Source organism: Pipistrellus kuhlii, unplaced genomic scaffold (assembly GCF_014108245.1).
Source record: "Pipistrellus kuhlii isolate mPipKuh1 unplaced genomic scaffold, mPipKuh1.p scaffold_m20_p_6, whole genome shotgun sequence".
Lineage (NCBI taxonomy): Eukaryota > Metazoa > Chordata > Mammalia > Chiroptera > Vespertilionidae > Pipistrellus > Pipistrellus kuhlii.
The window spans coordinates 33,681,668-33,702,781 of record NW_023425562.1 but is presented as its reverse complement, the minus strand read 5'-3'; the positions used below and the strand labels follow the sequence as shown (position 1 = coordinate 33,702,781).

Genomic DNA, 21,114 nt, shown 5'->3' with positions numbered 1-21,114 from the left:
GATATTCATGTAAAATATTGTACATGCAAATGTGAAGCTCAGAATTATGTTTAGAGCCAAAGAAAATGAATTGTGATAGAGATAATACACTTTTAGTTTACCTCAAATTTTGCTCAAGTTGCTAATGAGTATAATTACTGATTTATATATGCTACATTTCCCTTATTTACTTTATTTTGTATTAAAGGATAAATGGCTAATTTTTATTTAGAATCAAATATAACATAAGCAACATGGAATGTGAGGTCTTTTAAACTTGGATGAGAAGAAGTGAATATTTTCTCTAACTTATAAGTGAAATTCAGCATTTCTTTTATGAACATCTGCAAGAAACCACACTTATTTGCAGTAGCTGTGAAATTGTTATTACCAATAGAAATTACAAATATTTTCTTATAATACAATTTTTATCTCTAAATATTATTTGTGCTCACTACTACTTTGAATTACTACCACTAGATCTTGTGGTTTAATATGTTAACAAAGAAGCACACATATTACTAAATCATACATTTTTTTAAAATTTATGACTGTATTTCAATATCTTGGCTTTTTTTTTTTTTAATCCTCTGTATTTTATTTAATGCTAAAAATATTATTTGGACAAAAGGCAGTAGACTTCACCAGACTGCCAAAGAGATACACAGCATAAAAACAGTTAAGAAATCTTAATGGAATGGAAAAATGAGAAAAGTAGAATTCTACTCATGGTTAATAAAAAATAGGCATATTTTTAATATATATTGCTTTTGTTTTTACAGAACTTCAAACATTAAAATAGACAAAATAATGAAAGAATTGGATGAAGAGGTAGGTACTTTTGGCTTTCTAATCAGTAGTAGTTTTTTTATTTTGAGAGTTTACCCCACTCTTTCAGATTGTTTTGTTTTCTGAGAAAATTACATTTGAACTTTATAGGTTGAAATACAAAAATTTATCGTGAAAGCTTCACGAGTTATAGTTTCAAGTGATGCAGATTAGATTATACTTTAGTTTATTTTGGTATAGTTTTATTGTAGAACAGTGTTGAAGTTTTAGCACAAAAATTTTACTTTAGTTGTTCTTAATAATTGAAACTCAGTGAGAAAGGAGCAAAATAATCAATAGATCAGAAATTGAATTTACAGCCATAGCAGAAAGAAACAAATAGGAAAGAGGAAAAAATACAATTTTAAAAGGATTGATATTAACATAATTTCATGTGCTCAAGTGGGAAATACATTGATTTTTAAATTATTTATGTTTTCCATGGTCACCTAACAAGCAGTTTTTATTATTAGTGAAACATTTCACGATACATACGTTTGTTTGCGAATATGTAATACCTTTCCTTTTGGTCATCTTGTAAATGTCTTTTTACCTCTGTACTCTGTATAGTCTTCCTCTCTTGATGACTTCCTTTATAATTTTAGAAGTAATTTTTTTGATAGTTTTCGTGTTGTCTTAATTTTCTCTTAAGGAATAATGGCTTTTTGGGGGGCAGGAGGTTCATTTGTAGCTTTGGATATCCATATAATCATCTGAGGAGATCTAGATAATATTTTATCAACTTGCCATTGGTGTTTGTATATCCGGCCTAGTACTGTTTATTTGACTCTAAATAGTTAAGAAATCCTTTTTTGTATATCCTCCACTTTTTATTTCATTTCTAAAATACAAATAAAGTTCAAGTGTTCTAGATTCAAGTTATTCAGCCTTCAAATTCAAGGTAGAAAGAGAAATCTTAATTATAACGTTAGAATACATTTGTCCCCACCTTATCTGCTAAAATATATTTCTTTTTTTGTTTGTCTGATTAATATATTTTTATTGCCGAAACCGGTTTGGCTCAGTGGTAGAGCGTCAGTCTGTGGACTGAAAGGTCCTGGGCTCAATTCCGGTCAGGGGCATGTACGTTGGCTGCGGGCACATCCATGGTGGGGGATGTGCAGGAGGCGGGTGGTCGATGTTTCTCATCACTGTTTCTGGCTCTCTATCTCTCTCCTTTCCTCTCTGTAAAAAATCAATAAAATATATTTTAAAAAATATATGTATATATTTTTTTATTAATTTCAGAGAGGAAGGGAGAGGGAGGGGGAGTTAGAAACATTTAATGATGAAAGAGGATCATTGATTGGCTGCCTCCTGCACACTTCCTACTGGGGATGGAACTTGCAACCCTGCCATGTGCCCTTGACCGGAATCAAACCTTCAGTCCACAGGCCAACACTCTATCCACTGAGCCAAACCAGTTAGGGCTGAAATATATTTCAAGACCCCGTAGTTGATGCCTAAAACACCCAATAGTATTGAACCCTATGTATACTATGTTTTTTTCTATATATGCATGCCTTTTCACTTGAAGCATTTTATGACTTCCCTTCAGCATATTTGAATTGCTAGCATCACTACTCTTGGGCTTTTGGGCCATTATTAAATAAGAGTTATTTGAACATGAGCACCATGATATTGTGACATTCAGTTTGATAATTAAGATGGGGAGCATATACTACAGACAGTATGGATACTCGGCAAAGGAATGATTTACATCCTGAGCAATATAGAGCGTACAATGTGAGATTTCATCACATTGATCAAAATGGTGTGCAGTAGAAAACTTACAAATTGTTTTTTTCTGGAATTTTCAGTTTTAATATTTCTGGACCTCAGTTGATTGCAGTTAATTGAAACCATGAGAAGTGAAACTGCAAACAATGGATTGCTATAGTCTGCTTCTAGAAAGATGGTGTGAAAGTACTTTCCCCTATTCTGCCTACAAAATATAGCTTAAAAGCTTAGACATTAAATATAAAACAAATGTAAACACGATTCTGAATGTTGAAGAGAAGATAGACTAGCTAGAGGACTTGGTTTCCAAGAAACTACACAGAAATGAACATTATAGTTTGTCTTTTTGCTCCACATATCCTAGACTGGCTGCTGGAGAAGTCAGCAATCTGGAAAAACCAACAAGCATAGATTTTTTTTAAAAAAAGCCACTCTCTCTAGCTAACAGACCAGGAAAAGGGCAGGCTAGCAAGTCTGAAAACTTTTACATAATCACTGCTCATGCCAGCCAAATACAACATAAAAAATGTAACTCCCACCCCCACCTGCAAAGGGTGAGTGAAAAGCCTAGACTTTCAGCCCTCTGGCACAGTGGTGTCAGAATATCCAAAGGAAGGACTTTCATATCCCCTGAGAAGTGACAAGCCTCCTCCCCCCCTCCCCCCCCCCCCCCCCCACACACACACTTCCCCAGAGTCATTGGCAACCATGTAAGGAGTTTGGTTTTTACTTTCACTCAGTAGCAACAGGCACCCCTCCCACTCTCTGCTGCGGTGCTGTCAGAAAAAGTCAAGTGCAGTATAAACCTTCAACACTGAAATGACGAGCCTGCCCCCCACCCCCAGCTCCCAGCCATGTTATCAGTGGAGACCTAGTGGTGTACCAAAACTTCCATTTCCTCCCAGCAGCAATGAGGAGCCATGCCCCCTTCAATCTCTGTCAATAAAAATCAAGTGGAAAAGGAGGCATTACCTCTTAATCCCACCAGAACTGTGACAGAAGAGACCTGTTAAAATAGAAGACTTAAATAAGAAAACTGGAAACTCACATGCAAATGAATGAGACTGGATTACAGTTCGTCCCCACATACAAAAATTAATTCAAAATGGATCAAACACCTAAATATAAGACCCGAAACTTAATGGACTTCAAAACACTAGATATAAGGATTCTCAATGAACTTAGAAATTTAACAGCATGAAAGGATCTAGACACCTTAAAAAAAAACACAAAAAAAAAAACCTGTCAGAAATAAAAGATATACTAAGTGAAATGAACAATTTTAGGGAATCAGCAACAGGAGAGAGAGTAGATGAAGCTGAGAATCCAAAGATTTGGAATATAAGGAAGCAAAAAACATCCAATCAGAACAGCAAAAAAAAAAATTTTTTTTAAATCCAACAAAATGAAGATAGTGTAAGGCACCTCTGGGTCTTCAGTGTAGTACTAACATTCACATCATGGGTGTGCTAGAAAGGAGAAGAGAGAGACAAATTTGTAAAACTTCCCTAACCTGGTGGAGAAAATGAAGCCCTGATCGGTTTTACTCAATGGTTAGAGCTTCAGCCAATGAACGGAAGAGTCTCTGTTTCAATTCATGGTCAAGGGTATGTGCCTTTGTTGAAGGTTTGATCCCTGGGGCAATCAATCAATGTGTCTATCTCTTTTTAAAAATATATATATTTTTATTGATTTTTCACAGAGAGAGAGAGAGAGAGTTAGAAACATTGATGAGAGAGAGTCATTGATCCGCTGCCTCCTGCACACCCCCACTGGGGATGTGCCCGCAAACAAGGTACATGCCTTTGACTGGAATTGAACCTGAGACCTTTCAGTCCTTAGGCGGACACTCTATCCACTGAGCCAAACCGGTTTTGGCCAATGTGTCTATCTCTTGTCAATGTTTCTTTTACTCCCTTCTGTCTCCCTTCCACTCTCTAAAAAGTCAATAGAAAAAAATATCCTTGGGTGAGGATAAAACAAAAAAATAAAAAATGAAGCACCAAAAGCAGGATATGCTGATAATGATAACTCAGAAACAAGATAAGGTTTTAAGTTGTGGAAGTTTGGGTTGTTCCCCCCCTTAACTTTCCTCTCCCCTATGGTTTCATTTTCTAAATAGGTATCTTCTCCATTCCTTTTTTTTTTTTTTTTAATACATTTTTTGTTTATTTCAGAGAGGAAGGGAAAGGGAGAGAGAAATAGAAACATCAGTGATGAGAATCATTGATCGGCTGCCTTCTGCACAACTCACACTGGGGATCGAGCTCACAACCCAGGCATATGCCCTGACAGGGAATCAAAATGTGAATTCCTGGTTCATAGATCAATGTTCAACTACTGAGCTACGTTGGCTGGGCCTCCATTACTTTTTAGTATGCATTAGTAGGTAGATACATAAAAAAAAAAATCTTAGAAAAGTTAAATTGTTGAGACAGGGAAAGGATTAAGGTAGATACACAGGGACTGTTTAATTTATTGCATTTGGTACCATTTGAACTTGACACAATTTATTTATCAAATATGTAATTATTACCTGACCCCTTTTGTATTTTATATCTTAAATGTAGGGTTGTAAATAAACCAAAATGTTGGTAATATAATGTATTGTGGTTATCTTAAATGAATAAAGTGATTCAACCTGATAGGTTTTTTATATGCATGGATTTAAAACTCCTTGAAAAGGTTACATATCTAGTTCAAGTAGAAGATTCTCACTGTCTTATAGGGCAAGCTAATTCTGTTATTAGAAAGTTGTCATTAGGAGGTACTATCTGATATTTGAAACAAAAATTAGGTAAGTCTTTGTGTTTTTGTTTTTAAGAACAGTGATCTCTCAAATAAACGAGGAGTATCACAATAACTCTTGTTATTATAATTTCAGGGGAATCAAAGAAGAAATCTAGAATCTACAGTGTCTCAGATTGAGAAAGAGAAAATGATGCTACAGCATAGAATTAATGAATACCAAAGAAAAGCAGAACAGGAAAATGAAAAGAGGAGAAATGTAGAAAATGAAGGTAAATTATTACTTCTTTTGAAAAACACTGGAATTTCTGTCTAACACTATCCTTGGGGTCTTTGTCACAAGCTTTTCTTAATTTTAATGCTTCTGATGTGTTTTTAAAGTCATAATCCTATGACACCTCATGAGCTAAATACCTATATCTCAAGATAAAATATATAGTATATTAAGATCAGTAGTAATGTTTTAGGTAAAGTAGTGATTTTCACCATTGTGTGTATATTGAAATCTCCTGGAAAACTTTAAAGAATACTGATACCTAACTCCAGAGATTCTAATTTAATTGATCTAAACATGTGGCCTGAACATCAGTATTTTTATTAAGCTCCTAGGCACTTCTAGCAAGCAGCCACCTTAGAGAACTCAGAAACTAGAATTTCATGTTTAATGTTACAAATGCTTCTAAAATAGTTTTCTAGCCCTTGCTGGTTTGGCTCAGTGGTTAGAGTGTTGGTCGGCCCAAGGACTAAAGGGTCCTGGGTTTGATTCCAGTCAAGGGCATGTACCTTGTTTGCAGGTTCAATCCCCTGCCCCATTTGGAGCATGTGCGAGAGGCAACTGATCAATGTGTTTCTCTCACATTGATGTTTCTCTATCTGTCTCTCTCCCTCCCTTCCACTCTCTCTAAAAAATATCCTCATGTGAGGATTAATGAAAATAAGTAAAATAGCTTTCTACATGCTTTGATCCAGTGATTTTTCTTCTAAGAATTTTTTTTACATACACACTTATGCAATGTAAATTGATGTATAAACAAGGCTATTTGTTGTAGCAATTTTTTAAACGGTAAAATTATAAACAAAATAAATGTAATCAATGCTATAATAAATTCCTTATATGTTATAAAAGAATCTCTAAAGTGTATCTTTAATAAGTGAAAAAAGTACATATCAGTTAAAACAGAGGTGCTTGTCTATATAGCTTAAATATATGTATATATATGTGTGTGTGTGTGTGTGTGTGTACACACACACACACACACACACACACACACACACACATATATAAAACCTGTATGTTTTTAAATAATTTCTCAAATTGATTTTAGAGAGAGGAAGGAAGAGAAAGGTTGGGGGATAGGGAGGGAGAGTGGGGAAGAGAAACATTGATGTGAGAGAAATATCAATTGTTTGCATCCCCTGCACAACCAGACTGGGGATTGAACACACAACCTGGGTATGTACCATGACCAGGAATCCCTGCATCATTCAGTGTATGGGATGACGCTCCAACCAGCCGAGCCAGGGTTATTACAGTTTGTTTTATGTATTAGGATATGGATGCATAGGCTACCTTAGAAAGGATATGAAAAAATCGGTAATAGTTGTGGCTGGGGAGGAGAATCAGAGGGCCTAGAGTAGTGGTTCTCAACCTTTATGTCGTAACCCTTCAATACAGTTCCTCATGTTGTGGTGACCCCCATCCATAAAATTATTTTCGTTGCTACTTCATAACTGTAATTTTGCTACTGTTATGAATCATAATTAAATATCTGTGTTTTCCAGTGGTCTTAGGAAACCCTGCTAGTGGTTGAGAACCATCGGAAAACAGAGATATTTACATTACCATTCATAACAGTAACAAAATTACAGTTATGACCGAAACCTGTTTGGCTCAGTGGATAGCGCGTCGGCCTGCAGACTGAAAGGTCCCAGGTTCGATTCCGGTCAAGGGCATGTACCTTGGTTGCCCGCACATCCCCAGTAGGGGATGTGCAAGAGGCAGCTGGTTGATGATTCTCTCTCATCGATGTTTCTAACTCTCTATCCCTCTCTCTTCCTCTCTGTAAAAAATCAATAAAATATATTAAAAAACAAACAAACAAAAAAACACCAAAATTACAGTCATGAAGTAGCAACGAAAATAATTTTATGGTTGGGGGTCACCACAACATGAGGAACTGTACTAAAGGGTCGCAGCGTTAGAAAGGTTGAGAACCACTGGCCTAGAGGACAATATGGAGGTAGGAAAACTCATTCTACACTATATACCATTTGGTACCTTTGGAGTTTTGAACCTTTTTAAAAATACTGAACTATTCAAAAATAAATTATATTAAAACTGGCTCTGTAACATTTCACTAATAGATTGACCTTATTAAAGTAAAAGAATTTGAAATATTATAATAGTAGAAACAAATCTATTTTGCATCCTATATTATAAAATGATACTGTACTTTTTGATGAATTTTAAGAGTACGGTACTTCCAAGATGAAATTTTATTTTAGGAATGGGCCTGTTGTAGCTGACTATTATGGCCTAAGATTAAGTTTCATTTTTTTAAAGTAACTTTATATGTCTCCTCCATGAAAACTTTGTGATTTCTACATCTTATTCCTTCATTTACTAGTTTCTACATTAAAGGATCAGTTGGAAGACTTAAAGAAAGTAAGTCAGAATTCACAGCTTGCTAATGAGAAGCTGGCACAATTACAAAAGCAGGTATGTTTTTGGAACGTGGTTTATTAAAATATTATAATTAATAAGTTTGTATTTTAGTAAAAATCTACTTTCTTGCTCTTTTTTTTTTTTTTTAATAGCTGGAAGAAGCCAATGATTTACTTAGGACAGAATCAGACACAGCTGTAAGATTAAGGAAAAGTCACACAGAGATGAGCAAGTCAATTAGTCAACTAGAGTCCCTGAACAGAGAATTGCAGGAGAGAAATAGAATTCTAGAGAATTCCAAGTCACAAACAGATAAGGAGTATTACCAGCTGCAAGCTGCATTGGAAGCTGAACGAAGAGACAGAGGACATGATTCTGAGATGATTGGAGACCTTCAAGGTAATTTCTTTTTTTACTGTGGTAAAATATATATAATAAAATTTACCTTTTATTCATTTTTAAGTGTATAGTTCAGTTGCATAAAGTTCTTTCATATTGTTGTGCAATCATTGTGACTATCCATCTGCATAACTTTTCTTTCACCCCAAACTAAAACTCTATAACCTTTAAACAATAGCTTCCCATTGTTCAATCTTCCTAGTTGCTAGAAAACACCAACCACTTTATGTCTCTATGTATCTTTTATGAGAGTTTAACTATCATAAAAGTGAAGTCATACAGTATTTGTCTTTTTGTGTCTGTCGTGTTCCACTTAGTGTAATGACTTCAAGATTCATCCATGTTTAGCATGTGTCAGAATTTCCTTCCTTTGTAAGGCTGAATCATATTTCACTGTACATATATAAGACATTTTATCAATAGAAGGTAATTTTCTAAATTTTTAAATTGTAATTGTGCTTCAAAGCATAAAATTTACCATCTCAGTCCTTTTTAAGTATATTTTTTATCATGTTGCCCTCATAAAATGATTTTGGTGAAACCAGAAATAGTTAAGCATTTTTCTTTTTTCAGGATAATGCCTACCTTTATATCACATTGTAATTTCCTTACTCTCCTGGGCATGCCTGTGAGGTAGATTATGTGGATATTACCAATTTTACAGCCAGATTACTGAAAACATCATTTTAAAACATGCCTGATTCACAAAAGTCCCACTCTGGATAGTGGGACTAATCCAGACTGAGAGGTTTATTACTCTTAAAACATGGGAATTCCTCATGCATTGTTGGTAGAAATAGAAACTCAATTGCAGAAATAGAATCCCATTACCAAAGAAGATTAGGTACTTGGGAAGGTTAGAACTGGAAATATCAGCAGTCTTTGTGAGTTAAAAGAAAAATTGAGTAGAACAGTGAATAAAGGAACATTTTCATAATGTTATTAAAATTTAGTTTGTTTTATAAAAAGTATGGTTCTCTATCCACTTCTCATATATTTTTCAATTTTCTATTCCTATTCCAGCATCTATATTACTTAATCAAATAGATATGCATGGAAGTTGCCAGATCTCTCAGGGAAAAATTGGGGGTTGGGTAGTCCATTTTAACCTTAGTCACAGGATGGGAACATAGTTTGGGGTCTCATGGGGTTTGATGATTAGCTAGAATTCTGTGGAGAGAGGTCAGGGTAAATTTTTGTGACTGGAAATGGAAATTAAGACCTCCAATTGTTTCTTAGCTGAGGAGTGTTGTGCAATCTTATTTCTCAGGCTTAAAATAGATCTAAATATAATCAAGAAAGTAACCTCATATGTATTAGAAAAGCCTCATTTAAATTGCTTTTCTAGGCCTTTTTAAATATAGCCTTATTGTTTGAAAGTCACTAAATCATTTCATCGGCCTTTGTTATCTATAAACCAAGGAAATAAAATAGGTGACCCCCTATAAATTCTAAAATTCTTTAAGTTTGCGATCTTTCAGATATGACTGAGCTTTGAAGTGTTTACCTTAGAAGTAGAGACCATCATGCATGTGTTCATCAACAATGGTTTTAATTGAATCTATTTTCTAGATATTAGTGTTATTAAGGAAAATTCATAGCATGGTTTATTGAAGTTTATCTTTTTTCTATGCTTACTTTGAGGTTTAATTTTTTAATTTAAACAAAGGTGGCATGCATCAAAAAATGCACACAACTCATATGACCCTCAACATACATAAAGATGCAGTTTTACCCTGGCTGGGTAGCTCATTTGGTTACAGTGTCATCCTGCTACTGCCAGGGTTATAGGTTTGATCTCTGGTCAGGGCACATATACAAGAATCAACCAATGAATGCATAAATAGGTAGCACAACAAATCTATGTCTGTCTGTCTGTCTCTCTCTCTCTCTCTCTCTCTCTCTCTCTCTCTCTCTCTCTTTCTTCCCCCCCTCACTCCCTCCTTTTCTCCCCCCAACTCTCTCCCTTTTCCTCTCCTTCTCCTTCCCTTTTCCTCTCTCTTTTTCTCCTTCTCCCTTTATCTCTCTAAAAGAATCAATAAATAAAAATTATTTTTAAAAAAATGCATTTTAGTTTAAAAAACACACACAATTTTTATATTAATCTTTCATGGTCTTTAAGAAATTTCAGGTTCCTCAGATAAAAGTTTCTCATAGTCTAGGACACTGGTCTCCTGGCAGAGTCAAGATTATTTCCTAGTTCAATGTCCTTTATGTATACTGGTAGATATGTATGGTTCAATCCCAGAAAACCCATGTGGGGTGTGTACTGGAGTCAATCCATGTATCTTTCTTTCCTCTCTCTCTCCCTCTCTCTCTCTCTCTCTCTCTCTCTCTCTCTCTCTTTCTCTCTCTTCTTATCTAAAATCAATAATGAATAAATAATTTTTTTAAAATCCTATTATTTCTTTTACCTTTTATATTGGAAATTTCAATCGTATACCATAGGAGAATATATAATGACCCTAGGTACCCATTATTCAGTTTCAGTAATCTTCATCTAGCAGCCAGTCATGTTTTATCGTACCCCCACCTCCCTTTCCCAATCATCTGACACTAAATTTAATTTGAAGCAAATTGCAGGTGACTCATTGTTTAATTTGTAAATATTTTACTATCTTTTAAAGATAAAGAATTCTTAAAAGAAAAACAAACAAACATGACCACAGTATCATTATCAAACCTGGAGGAAAAGTTGGTAATTATTTAATATTAGAGACCTGGTACACAAAATCGTGCACAGGGGTGTGTGTCCCTCAGCCCAACCTGCACCCTCTCCAATCTGGGACCCCTTGGGGGATGTTCCACTAAACAGGCAGTAGGACATCCCTCTCACAATCCTGGACTGCTGGCTCCCAACTGCTCACCTGCCTGCCTGATTGCCCCTAACTGCTTCTGCCTGCCAGCATTATCACCCCAAAACCACTTCCCTGCCAGCCTGATCGACACCTGACTGCTCTCCTACCAGCCTGATCTGGGACCCCTTGAGGGTCGATTCCAGTCAAGGCCATGTACCTTGTGTGCAGAAGGCAGCTGATGGATATTTCTCTCTCATAGATGTTTCTAGCTCTCTATCCCTTTCCCTTCCTCTCTGTGAAACAACGATAATATATATATATATATAAAAGAAACATTTAAGATTCCTCCATATATATATAAAAGAAACATTTAAGATTCCTCCATATATATATAAAAGAAACATTTAAGATTCCTCCATATCTGCCTGGCTGGTGTGACTCAGTGGCTGAGAACCCAGGCTGGGCAGGGAGGGGATCACTGCGTGGGTACGCATGCCGCTGCTGTCCTGAGACCCCAGGCTGGAGCCACAGCCAGATTGCCGATCGCCAAATGGGTGCGAATGGCCAGGGGCATTCTGGGACCCCTGCTGTATACTCGCTTTGATTGGCCATAGCAAAGGTACAATTAGCATTTTTCTCTTTTATTAATGTAGATTGTAATATCTAGTATTGTAACATCAAGCCCGTGTGCAGATTCTTCCTTTTTATTAAGCCATTCATCTATAGATGGACATTGACTTATTTCCTGTAGTCCCATTATTTTGTTGTTATTTTTGTATTTTACTTGAATTAGGATCTAATTAAGATCTACACATTGCATTTATAATATGCCCCTTAAGTTTTTTTAATCTATAGGTTCCGCCTCCATTTTTTGTTGTTTGTAGTTGCTATTGGTTGAAGAAAACAGGTTTTTTTGTTCTGTTAATTATCTCCCATTCTGAATTTTGCTGATTCCATCAATTAACATGTTGCTCTGGTCCTTGTAATACTTTAAACTGAACTGGTATGTCTGAAGCTTGATCTATTTCAGGTAGGACTTTAGCAAGAATACTTTTAAGACATATTATTTATGTACCAAGAGGCACATAAAGTCTGACTGTCTCTTTTGGTGATGTTACAAGCCATTGGTGATTATTGCTTAGATTCTTTAGGAGTTTGCAGTGCTGATGATCTGTTTTTAGCATTCTTCATTCCTTCATTAACTCAAATACTACTAAAAACATTTTTTCAAGTATATATCTTAATGTACAGCTTATAAAAAAAAAGTCAAGTTATATACTTGATTTTTTTATTATGTCCTTCAAAGGTAACCAGTGACATTTTAAAATACACTGTTTTTGAACTTACAAATTTTAATATATTTAAATGTGTTAGCTCACTGTAGAATTCTTACTGATGTTCATTTGTGGCTAATGGGAATCTTCAATTTTATACAGTGTCTAGTAGTCCTGGATAGCATCTTTTCTTTTTAGTATGCATAATATATTTCCCAGGATCATTTTCTATTCTGCATTTATAATTGCTACCATTGTATGGCATGAGCCTTAAGTGCATTAAAACTAAGCTTTGTTAGAATGCTTGAATTCCTTAAAAATAGTTTTCTATAAAATTTGAGTTTGGCTCCATTAAGTTTAACAGTAAAATGAAACACTTTCAGAATGTCTGGCACATAAAAACCACTTAAATACTTGCCTTAATTAACTAAAGTGTCTTATTCTTAATATGGTAGAAAGCACCAAATACAAACTCAGATCTGATTTCTGGACCAAGCTAAGGTTCATTTCTTTGACCATTTGTGAAGTAAAGAATATGTAATAAATGATTTCCAATTAGTATTAATATTATAGTTTTTATTATTATACTAGAGGCCAGTGCATAAAATTTGTTCATGGGGGAGGGGGTGTCCTTCAGCCCAGCCTGTACCCTCTCCCCTCGAGTGATGTCCAACTGCCCATTTTGGCCCGATCCCAGTGGTGGGATCAGGCCCAAACAGGCAGTCAGACAGCCCTCTCATAATCCAGGACTGCTGGCTCCCAACTGCTCACCTGCCTGCCTGCCTGTTAGCACCTAAACCGCTTCTGCCTGCCAGTCTGATCACCCCCTAACCACTCCCCTGCCAGCCTGATTGACGCCTAACTTCTCCCCTGCTGGCCCGATTGCCCCTAACTGCCCTACCTTGCCAGCCTGGTAACCCCTAACTGCCCTCCCTGGTGGCCTGGTCACTCCTAACTGTCCTCCCATGCAGGCCTGGTAATCCTTAACTCCCCTCCCTGTCAGCTTGGTCACCCCTAACTGCCTTCCCCTGCAGGCCTGGTCACCCCTAACTGCCCTCCCTTGCCAGACTGGTCGTCCCTAACTGTCCTTGCCTGCTGGCCTGGTCTTCCCCAACTGCCCTCTTCTACTGGCCCAGTCACCCCTAACTGCCCTCCCCTGTAGAACTAATCCCCCTCTCCCCCAAACTGTCTCCTTTGCAGGCCTGGTCCCTCCCAACTGCCCTCCCCTACCTGCCATCTTGTGGTGGCCATCTTGTACGTTGGAGTGACCATCAATTTACATATTACCTCTTTATTATATAGGGCATTGTAGTTACTGTATACTACCAAGGTAACCAGGAAATTTAAAACTTTTTTGTCTTAATGGTCATGCTGAACAAAAAGACTTGTTTTAATATGTGACTTGAACTTTTTTTCTCATTTGATAGCTCGAATTACATCTTTACAAGAGGAGGTGAAGCATCTCAAACATAATGTTGAAAGAGTAGAAGAAGAAAGAAAAGATGCTCAAGACATGCTTAATCATTCAGAAAAGGTAAATGATTAAATGTTACCAATTATGAGAGTATTTACTGGGTATTAAATATTATAAGGTGATTATATAAAATAGCATTTGTTCCTAATGTTTATATATTATGTTTCTAAAAGTTTTCTGGTTGATCAGTTGGTTGTGGAGAGTGGGGAGTATATGTCTTGATTAGAGCTTTTATTGTGTTATTTTTGTTTTTACTTGAAGAGTATTAGTTGTTTGATATTATCTTATCACAAATTGCTTTGGTTTAGAAATACCTTTTCATATGGAAGGTGTTTTTTTTCCCTTTTTTTTTTTGTACATGGATATAATGAAGGTGCTAAACCTTATTATTAGCCTTCTGAAGAAGGAAAACAGGATCAGTATATAGACCATGTATGCTTTTTCCATTTTGTTGGTAGAAGTTAGTAAAATAGAAAATGCACAAAGTGATTAGCCTCTTACATGTAAAACTTTCTTAGTTAAAAATGTCATCGATTATTCTGTCTCTACCTTGCAAAAAAAAAAAAAAAGAAAAGAAAAAAGAAAGAAAGAAAAGGATTAAATAGATAATATGCAGATCTAGCACTCAAATTTTTTTATGTCTTGCCGTAAACATGTAGTTTTAGTAGATCCTCAGATAAATGAGAAAATCTACCAGTTATCTTGTCCTTCATACGTGTTTTGTGACTCTCAGAATAGTTTTTTCATGTCTAAGCCTAGTATAACTGAGAAATAAGATAAAGGAAGAGTAGAAGAAGCACCCAAACAGAAATGAAATAAATTTTGACTTGTTCTTTCATCAAAAAACATAAATCTAGGTAAAGATACAAATGTACATGGAGATAATTTAGATGTTTAAAAAACAGTGATAGCAAAAAATTTTTTATGAATTGAAGAATTGTCCTATTTATCTCTGATCCTAACAATTCACCTTTCTAATATAAATACCATCACAACTTTGCTCTGCCATCAGTTATGGCTAATGATTCAAATAAGAAGTTGTGAGTAAAGAAAGGTGATGTTTTTCTTTTAATTCTATGTGCTTATTGTGATTTAAAAAGTAAGACATTATAGCCTGGCCAGTGTGGCTCAGTGGATGATCATTGACCCATAAATCAGGAGATCAGGGTTTGATTCCCTGTCAGGGCACCTGCTCAGGTTTCTAGCTCAATCCCCAGTAGGGGGTGTGCAGGAGGCAGCAAATCAATGATTCTCTCTCATCATTGATGTTTCTCTCTCTCTCTCTCTGAAATCAGTAAAAACATTTTTTTTAAAAAAAGTAAGACATTATAGGTAATGTGAAGTATACAAGAAAGTACAAAAAATAAACTTTAAGAAATACGTTGTCCCATTTCAGACCAGTTGATTCGTATATTATTTAATGCGGGATATTAATAATGTAATATTTAATGTGTCTTTTGAACAATGTATTATATGACTCATTTTACAGGAAAAGAATAATTTAGAGATAGATTTAAACTATAAGCTGAAATCCTTACAACAACGGTTAGAACAAGAGGTAAATGAACATAAAGTAACCAAAGCTCGTTTAACTGACAAACATCAGTCTATTGAAGAGGCAAAATCTGTTGCAATGTATGGTAAGTGTCAATTTTAATGTTTTCTGCATGATACGTTTTAATAATAGATTAGAACAACTTATTTAAAATTATAGATAATGATCTAGGAAGAGGATAGTAATCCCCCCTTTTTTGGATTCCTTCCATTTAAAAAAAATGTACAATTTCATCTTTTAGTTTCCTCACTCTACCATCCTGTCCTACACTTTACTCCCTATAAAATAGAGTGGAATATATGTTTTTTTCTAGTTTTTCAATTCTTTATTTTTTTTACCAATTTATTCTAGAACTTATTGTCTGTTAATTCATCTACTTTCTTGCTTTGTTGTTGTTCTTCTTCTTCCCCTTTTCTTTCTTCTTCTACTCTTTCAACATTATGTTTGAGATGCTTCACCTCCTCTTGTTTTCGGAGGATGTCTTATTTTCGGGGAAACAGGGGTAATAGCTTTATTAGAGTTATCAGGATAAAAACCGGGATTTTTGGCACCAGCTTGTTTTATACAGCCCATGAAAGTGAAAAGTAATGAAATAATATCTTTCTTTAAATGTATGCTTGCAACTTTTTGTTCACAGAGATGGAAAAAAAGCTGAAGGAAGAGAGAGAAGCTCGAGAAAAGGCTGAAAATAGGGTTGTTCAGATTGAGAAACAGTGTTCCATGCTAGATGTTGATCTGAAACAATCTCAGCAGAAGCTTGAACATTTGACTGAAAGTAAAGAAAGAATGGAGGATGAAGTAAGAAAAATAGAAAATACTCATTTTGATCAGCTTATAAAAGAGAAGCAATCACATGTTATGTCTGAAAAGTCACTATCTATAATTTAAACAACATGGAAGAAATTCGAATGAAATAACCTATATGTATCTGTGTTCACTGCTATGTGGTCACTACTATATCCCTTGCTCTTAGAATTTTCATCTTCAGATAGTTATTCAGTATTCATACATAGGGTCTGTATCATTTTGCACAGACAGCACAACTATGTAGAACTGTCATAGCTCCTCCCCTGAAGAAACTGACCATCTGCTTTTTAAGAAAACAAACAAAAACTGTTCTTATTCAATGGGCACAAACAACAGGAGGGTGAGGGCATGAGTGGGGGGTGGGGGTAAAGCAGGGGACAATAAGGACACATTTGTAATACCTTAGTAAAGGGAAAAGAAACTGTCCTTATTGTATTCTACAATCCCAAAGAGGAGCATTGCTGTTAGGATTCCTTAAAGGTGTTAAACTGTAGTCTTGACTGGCTTAGATTGACAGAAACCACAGGATACACATTTATAAAGCAATAAATAAAAAGACAAATGATATTATATTCTTGTGGCTACTATATGTATTTTAGAAATTATTTAGAAAATGAAAGTAACTAGTCTACACATGTAAGTTAGGGGAGAAAGAGAAGACCAGAATAATCAGGAAAATCAGATTAATCTTCACAAAAGGGGGACAGAATGTTACTATTATTTTAAAGGTTGAGAAAGATCTCAAATGTTAATAGTTTGAGAGTTAGAAGTCTGAGTTGGTGTAGGGAACTTATCAGTGAAGATGACAATGAAAGAGAAACTGCTGAGTGCTTCAGAGATAGGTACGTAAGGAAAAAAGGGAGCTTGATCTGACCAGAGAAGAGTATTAATAGTTTTTTAAATTTAAAATGATAGCTATAGGTGAAAAGATTCTTTAAAGAAAACAGTAATAGTATATATAATGTCCTATAAAGAAGAGAAATTAGAGGTACCTATTAGAGTAAGGATGCAGGAAGAATGTATGCTGAAAGTTTGAAAGATAATATTCAGCCACTTAAAATAATTTTTGGCCATCTGTTATCCCTCTATTTCTGTGCTAGGAGTTGGGATACTGAGTAATAGAAATATGGTCTTGACTTTTGTGAAACTTAGAGTCCAGAGGAAAAGATAGATATTAAAATAGTAATTACAAGCATGACATACATTATAAGAGGATGTAGTGAGTGCTGTAGGAGTGTTATGGCTAATCACACCTGGTAGTTAAGGAAGACCTCAAAAACTTTGGATGGTTATAGATGAGCATAAACACTTATGAATGAACAGGTAAATGCAAGTCCCTCTTAGGAAGTTACCCCCAAAAGTGGCATTTGTACTCATTTCAAGATTTCCATACAGGTTAGAGTAGAAGGAAACCAAAATTTTTCCCTTAAGATATATATATGAAACTTGGGTATTAATTTGACTTAATAAATTCTGCAATTTTAAACACACAGAATAATAGAGAGTGTTTAGAATGTTGATATTCTCTATTTGTGTAAGGCATTATATTATACTTGAGATTTGATTTGTATTCTTTAAAATAATGTCTGATAAGCTTAAAGAGATTTAAGATCCCAATCACTTTTCTCATTCATAGGTTAAGAATCTTACTCTGCAATTGGAGCAGGAATCAAATAAGCGACTCTTCTTTCAAAATGAATTGAAGACTCAAGCATTTGAGGCAGACAATTTAAAAGGTCTAGAAAAGCAGATGAAACAGGAAATAAATACTTTACTGGAAGCAAAGAGATTATTAGAATTTGAATTAGCTCAACTTACAAAGTAAGTCTCAAAAGAGCATTTTTTTTTTAATTATTGATTTTTTGTATTCAGTATTGCTTATGTGTTTTATATTTTATGTGTGTATAGATTATGTACTTAGAATTTGTGAAGGGAAGACTTAACAAAGCATTTAAAAATAAAGTAATTTACTTGCAAAGAAATTTTACAGGAGAGTTCAGTATTTGGAAGGACAGACTTTCTAAAAAAAATAGTTATTTCAAGGAAGAATAAAGGAAGTTATTAAAGCTATTCTTTACAGTAAGTCTGTTTATGGTGAAGAAAACTCCACAGTTTTCTCACAATTTTCATATCCACAAAAGTCATCTTTTTTCACATTTGAATTTCTAATATTACAGATGACCTTTTTATTATGGATTCAGTACCTTATAGGAAATGTTCAAGGTTTATGTCCTCCAAATTTATATCTTCACTTGCCACCTTCATTTAAAACACAGTGATTCTTAGATAGTCAATTTTGACTTCATTAGATTTATACTGGTGAAATTCTTATTTTCTTTTAGAGCCACTATTCTCACCAAACAATGTATTTTGCAGTTTTCTTCTCCCAAAATTAATTCATCATTCATTGATCACTTACGATGTACCTTCTATTAACCATATGCCTAATTAATGCTGAAAATACAAAGCTATTAATATCTAATATGAAAACCTAACAACTGCAGGTGAAGTCATTTATCTTTGAAAATCTGTCTATGGGATACATTGTGTCACTGTCTTTTTGAGACTATTTCTCTTTATCCAGTTGTGTGTGTATATTCTGTATATATAGTTAGTTGTCTGTGTTTCTTTTCTCCCTTCTTTTTCCTTACCTGATTATTCATTTCTACCCACTTCCCCCTGCCTTTTTTTAAATTGGTCATAATATATAGTACTGATTTGTTATTATATATTAAGTATTGTATGTCCTTTGTTTTTAATGGTTTACTTACCACATAAGACATTTTAAATGTATCCCTAAAAATGCTTTTCTTTACAAAAATTTATCTCAAAAAATCATTTTTATTTGTGTAATTTGCATTCATCCACAACTAATAATCTCCCGAAAGTGATCTTCATTAGAAAAAGGTTCCCTCTGCTTTGCATAACGTTATTTTATAAGGAGCAAAATGGAACCAGACAGTATGGTCTAACCAAATATAAATATTAAAGTAATACTGTGTCATGAAGTATCATTTTGTAAAACAAATGTAATTTCAGGAAACCTTTTTTATTTTAGCAACTTTATGAAACAAAGAATAATATAGCAAGTCTGCTGTAAATAGGAGCATGTGTTTACTATTTTCTTTTTTGTCTAAAGACAATATAGAGGAAATGAAGGACAGATGCGGGAACTACAAGATCAACTTGAAGCTGAACAATATTTCTCGGTGAGAATCATTTTTAACATTATACTGTTTCAAAACCTGACCTATAACAAGATATTTAGATTATTAATGTGAACTGTGATTCTTTTTTAAATGATTATGAAGTGTTTTCTCCCTTTTATATCAATATTTCTACATTTCATCTCAACCTGAATTCGTGGTCTTTTAAATTGTAAAGAAATTACCATTTTTGTGCAGATATTTCCAGAATTGCCATCAAACTCTAGAGCTACGTATGAGACTTTTTGTTAAGGGTTCTGTCCACCTGGTAGCAAGTTCAGGCGGTCTAGAGTCCTTGTATTATCACGTGTGGCTCATGCAGGCATATTACAGCAGTCTGCAGACATACACTTGTTTAAGAGCTTTTTCCTGTTCGGCTCTATATGCATTTTATGCATCTGTTTTGCTTTTTCTCCAATGTAGTCACTCTAATTCATTTTTTACAGGCCAAGTTATTTTTGATACTATCATTGATGAACATTTACAGCTTTGAGGCTCTATTGAAGCCTCTGAATTTTTTGTTTGTTTCTTTTGGTTGCCAAACTTGTGTTCTATCATTTAAATACTTGGGAGTGGAATTATTGGATCATTTGTTAGTTATTTAACTTTATAAGAAACTACTAACTCTTTTTAACCCACTATAAACACTTTTTTTTTTTTTCTTAACACTTGTTTTGCAGACACTTTATAAAACCCAGGTAAAGGAACTGAAGGAAGAAATTGAAGAAAAAAACAGAGAAAATTTAAAAAAAATACAGGAACTACAAAATGAGAAGTATGTTTATTTTACTTTAGAACAAGACTCAATATTATAACAAAACATTCTTAACTTAAAATTTAAAGATAGATAGTAGATGTGCCATTATTCTGATGGTGATGGTATAATAAATCATGTTTGGTTCATTCAAAATAAATCAAACTAGATTTAGGCTAAAGTTTACCTTTATGGTGAAAAAGATAATTTTGTATATTAACACTGTAGCAATTGTACAGAGATTCACTAAATTGTGACAGTAAATTGTTTTCAAAGGTCTCTTAATTTTCTTTTTTAAAATTTTATTTAAATTTTTATTGTTGAGAGTATTATAGATATCCCCTTTTTTCCTCCATTGCCCCCCTGTATCCAGTTCCCATCCTGCCCCAGGCCTTTACACCTTATTGTCTGTGTCCATAGGTAAAGCATATATGCATATAAGTTCTTCAGTTAACTTCTTCCCACCTCCCCTTCCCTGTTTCTTTTGAGATTCGTCAGTCTTTTCCATATTGCCATGACTCTGGCTCTATTCATCTGTTAATTTTGCTCATTGGATTCCTTGTTTTGTATATAAATAGTTCAATAGTTCATGCTGTACTCACAAGTAATTTTAAGTTACATAAAGGTATTTACATTCTTTCTCATGTGAAATTAACCTATTATGAAGGTTAGTTTTTATTGCATATGTGCCTTAGAAAGAGAAGATCTTTAAAGCTACGTAAGTGTAATTATTTCTCATAGCTAGTGTCAGAACAGACACTGGAACTAGTTTTCTGACATTGTTATATTCTCTTTTCATATAACCATATTTGAAATTTATTTATTTATTTATTTATTTATTTATTTATTTATTGGTAGTCCTCACCTGAGGATATTCTCCATTGATT

General features: G+C 34.5%; 1 protein-coding gene across 3 annotated transcripts in view; it reads left to right on the top strand.

Moving 5' to 3' along the window:
- The window catches only part of ROCK1 (Rho associated coiled-coil containing protein kinase 1), a 104,534-nt gene that overhangs the window by 58,235 nt on the left and 25,185 nt on the right, over nt 1–21,114 (top strand). For all 3 annotated transcript variants that reach the window (XM_036418479.2, XM_036418480.2, XM_045574521.1), the window contains 10 exons: nt 762–810; nt 5,432–5,567; nt 7,923–8,014; nt 8,113–8,359; nt 13,859–13,965; nt 15,395–15,545; nt 16,098–16,258; nt 17,904–18,088; nt 19,407–19,476; nt 20,154–20,248. In XM_036418479.2, the coding sequence (XP_036274372.1) occupies nt 762–810; nt 5,432–5,567; nt 7,923–8,014; nt 8,113–8,359; nt 13,859–13,965; nt 15,395–15,545; nt 16,098–16,258; nt 17,904–18,088; nt 19,407–19,476; nt 20,154–20,248 (1,293 nt within the window). The remainder of the gene's footprint in view (nt 1–761; nt 811–5,431; nt 5,568–7,922; nt 8,015–8,112; nt 8,360–13,858; nt 13,966–15,394; nt 15,546–16,097; nt 16,259–17,903; nt 18,089–19,406; nt 19,477–20,153; nt 20,249–21,114) is intronic.